Here is a 3,054-nt window from a genome sequence, read left to right on the forward strand (position 1 = left end):
CTGTCTAAGCGTTTGTCAAAGTATTTGCATCAACTTACTCTCCCACTAACAATACACGACATAGAATTAGTCCAAAGTCTTGCCAACAGTTGGTTTTGTCTGAGTTTTTCACTTTGCCATTCTGGGAGGGGTGCAGTGACATCACCTTCTGGCTTAATGTGAATTTCCTGACTAAAAATGTTGAGCAATTTTCATAAATTTATGGGCCATGTAAATGTCCTCAATAGGATGATGGGCTGGACTCATTGCTAATGACTGAGTGGGACTCTAGGGCTGTGCTAGTATTTTTTAAATATGTATGTATGTTGTTTTTTTTTAGAGGGAGAAAAGGAGAGGGATAGAGAGATAGAAACATCAACGAGCGAGAGACTGCACCCTAACCGTCCCGGAGAGAAGGGTGAGCCCTCTGGGCAACTCACTCTCCGGTTTCGGATCTGAAAATCCAGGTGGACTCAGTCTCCTGACCCCAAGAAGCGGGTGTTCTGACCCTGGTCGCCTTTCCTGCCTCCTGGTGTGTTCGAGCCCCAGCCCGAGGGGAAGCGAGGAGGCCCCGCGGCCCCAGGTACCTGCGCTGCAGCGTCTCCTTCCCCTTCTCTGGGTGAAGGTGAAGCAGAGCCACCTGCACACCGCCCTCCTGGTGGTCCCGGTGCAACTCCGCTGCCTCAGCGCCTCCCGCTGGTGCTGGGTGATCTGGGCCACTGGCCGGCGGTGGTCCCCACCCTCTGCCTGGAGGGACAAGTCCTACCCATTGGTTCCCTTTTTGGAATCTGGCCACAACCGATGCAGGGGCTGTCCTGGCTCATGACTCTAATAGTTGAGGAGGGAGACCCACAGAGTGCACGCTGCTCCTTCTGCGAATCTCTCGGCCAGGCCTCCCCCCTCCCCACCCCCACCCCGGGATCCAGGATGGTGGCCCCGCAGGCTGCTGGGGCCCCCTGCATGGCCGCTCTGCTGATGCCCTTGGTGATGTTGAGCTCCCCTTGGGCTCAGGGCAAAGACACCCCAGGTAAGTGCAGAGCCACTGCTCTTGGGGGGCCTGGCTCAGGGGAATGATGGGGGGGAGCCTATCCCATGTGGGCCCAACCCACAGAGAGGCTCTGAGGCCCGACATCATCCAGGGGCCACATTTCCCACCAGAGACAGAAGAGAGCAGGGTGTGTGCCTGCGGGACACAACGCTCCTGGCGGCCAGGAATGGCTTTGGGGGGACAAGGCTCTCATGAAGGGGTCAGGATGACGTTCCGGGCGTACAGCATAATGATTCGATATTTGCATATATTGTAAAATGATCACCATCATAAGTAGTTAACAGCCTTCACCATACATAGTTACAAACATTTTTCTTGTAATGAGAACTTTTGAGACTTACTCTCTTAGCAATACCTGAAATTAATATAATGTTGTATGTCAATTAAACTCAAAAGAAAAAAAAAGAACAAGCACAAACAAATGCAAAAAAACAAAAACAAAAAAAAACCACCACCATTTCAACATCAAAGATCCGAAAGGGGAAACCATGGTGACCCTGCAGAGCCTGGGTCCCAGGGTCACGCAGTACAACCCGTGCTCCAGGCGCAGGCCCTGCCCCAGAACCAGGGCGACCCCACCCCGAGGCCAGTGATGGGCAGCGAGGACGAGCTGAGGTCAGGCCCATGAGCACCTGCTGCATCCCCCCGTCCAGCACCTTAGGGCCCGGCCAGAGCGGGAGTGAGGAACGGGAGATGCCTCCTCCCCAACCTGCCCCTTCTGCAAAACTAGGCTCCTGTATCAACTCCTCATCGCACCCCTTACTTGTGGTTCCAGTTCACCCCAAGATCATGCAGAATAGGACGGCGAAGTAGTTTATGTTCGAATTCCCCCATTGAAACTCTACTCATTCCCATACTTTGCTGGGGAGGGGGAGGGGGAAGAGAGTGGGGGAGAGCTAGGACCTTAACCACATTGGGGCTTAGACATGAATAAACCCGCTAGCACACTGGGACCTCCACAGGTGGGTGCGGATGCCCTTGAAAGAAAATGGGGGGAGAAATGAGGCTGGAAGTGTGGGGTGGGGCAGCAGGGGGCACAGTACAGACAACACCGACAGACACCGTGCCTGTACTCCTGGCCCAGCCCCAGCGCCAACCGTCTGCGCTCTGGGAGGGGCTGTGCCCTGAGAGAAGACACTGGTGTGCTAAGGGCTTGGAGAAACAGTGGGTCTGGTGGAGATGGGTCTTTTCTGCTGCCCAGAGAGGAGGGGGCCCAGAGGTCAGAGGCCAGAACGGGTCTGGTTCCGGGTGAAATAAGAGAGAGTGGCTAAGGAGGTGAGGAGCGGCACAGAGAGGATGTGAAGAATTGTGAGCACCGACCTGCTTGCTCTCTGTGCCCGGCGCTGAGGCTGGGGAAGTGCCCGGGGCGGGGCCAACGTGCTCTAGACCTACCCCCCTCCCCCCCACCCCCTGGGGGAGCTGCAGGCATAGAGCCCAGAAAAGGCCCTGGAGGTGCAACCAGCCCTCACACAAAGGTGTGTTGGTCTGGGGGGGTCTCAGGCCGGAGCCTGGCGGGGAGAATTCCCAGGGGAGATGGGGGCTCAGAGACCATGCGGTGTCACCACACTTCAAATCTCATCATTTATTGACTTCTACAGGCGAGGCTTTGCAGGTTGCTAAGTGGGAGAAAGGTCACAGACAGGCCGGAGGTGAGGGGTCCTTAGGGACCTCAGTCACTGATGCTGAATACAGAGATTCAAAGGACCTCGAGCTTCAAAGTAGACCTGACCCTGGTGTCTCCCCTCTGTCCTCTTCTGTCACGGACAGCTTGTCGCCTGCAGTAGGACAAACAGCAGGGTTAGGACACCCAGTGGGGCACTGACCCTCGTCCCTCTCCCGCCTCCCTCCCCTGCCTCCTCCCAGGCCTGGGGGTTGGTGGGGGGGGGGGGGGGGGCGGTCCCAGCAAGTGTTGCTGCCGCCCAGCAGGTGGGTGAGAAGCCAGGGCGCCCAGGGAGATGTCCCTTCACTTTCCCCAGCTCTCCCCAGGGCAGCTGCTCTGAGCTCCAAGACAGCGAGGCCCAGCAGCG

At 56.8% G+C, this 3,054-nt stretch overlaps 2 protein-coding genes across 2 annotated transcripts in view; one reads left to right on the forward strand and one right to left on the reverse strand.

Moving 5' to 3' along the window:
• The first annotated feature begins 867 nt into the window (after positions 1–867).
• Positions 868–3,054, forward strand: part of LOC102252603 (HLA class II histocompatibility antigen, DP beta 1 chain) — a 26,105-nt gene continuing 23,918 nt past the window's right edge. The window contains exon 1 of the mRNA XM_014541022.1: positions 868–1,006. Within this exon, the coding sequence (XP_014396508.1) occupies positions 907–1,006 (100 nt within the window). The 5' untranslated portion in view covers positions 868–906. The remainder of the gene's footprint in view (positions 1,007–3,054) is intronic.
• LOC102252319 (RLA class II histocompatibility antigen, DP alpha-1 chain-like) overlaps positions 2,634–3,054 on the reverse strand; it is a 6,611-nt gene continuing 6,190 nt past the window's right edge. Inside the window, exon 5 of the mRNA XM_014541019.1 lies at positions 2,634–2,802. Coding sequence (XP_014396505.1) covers positions 2,741–2,802 — 62 coding nt within the window. The 3' untranslated portion in view covers positions 2,634–2,740. The remainder of the gene's footprint in view (positions 2,803–3,054) is intronic.

The sequence above is a fragment of the Myotis brandtii genome, unplaced genomic scaffold (assembly GCF_000412655.1).
Source record: "Myotis brandtii unplaced genomic scaffold, ASM41265v1 scaffold2561, whole genome shotgun sequence".
Lineage (NCBI taxonomy): Eukaryota > Metazoa > Chordata > Mammalia > Chiroptera > Vespertilionidae > Myotis > Myotis brandtii.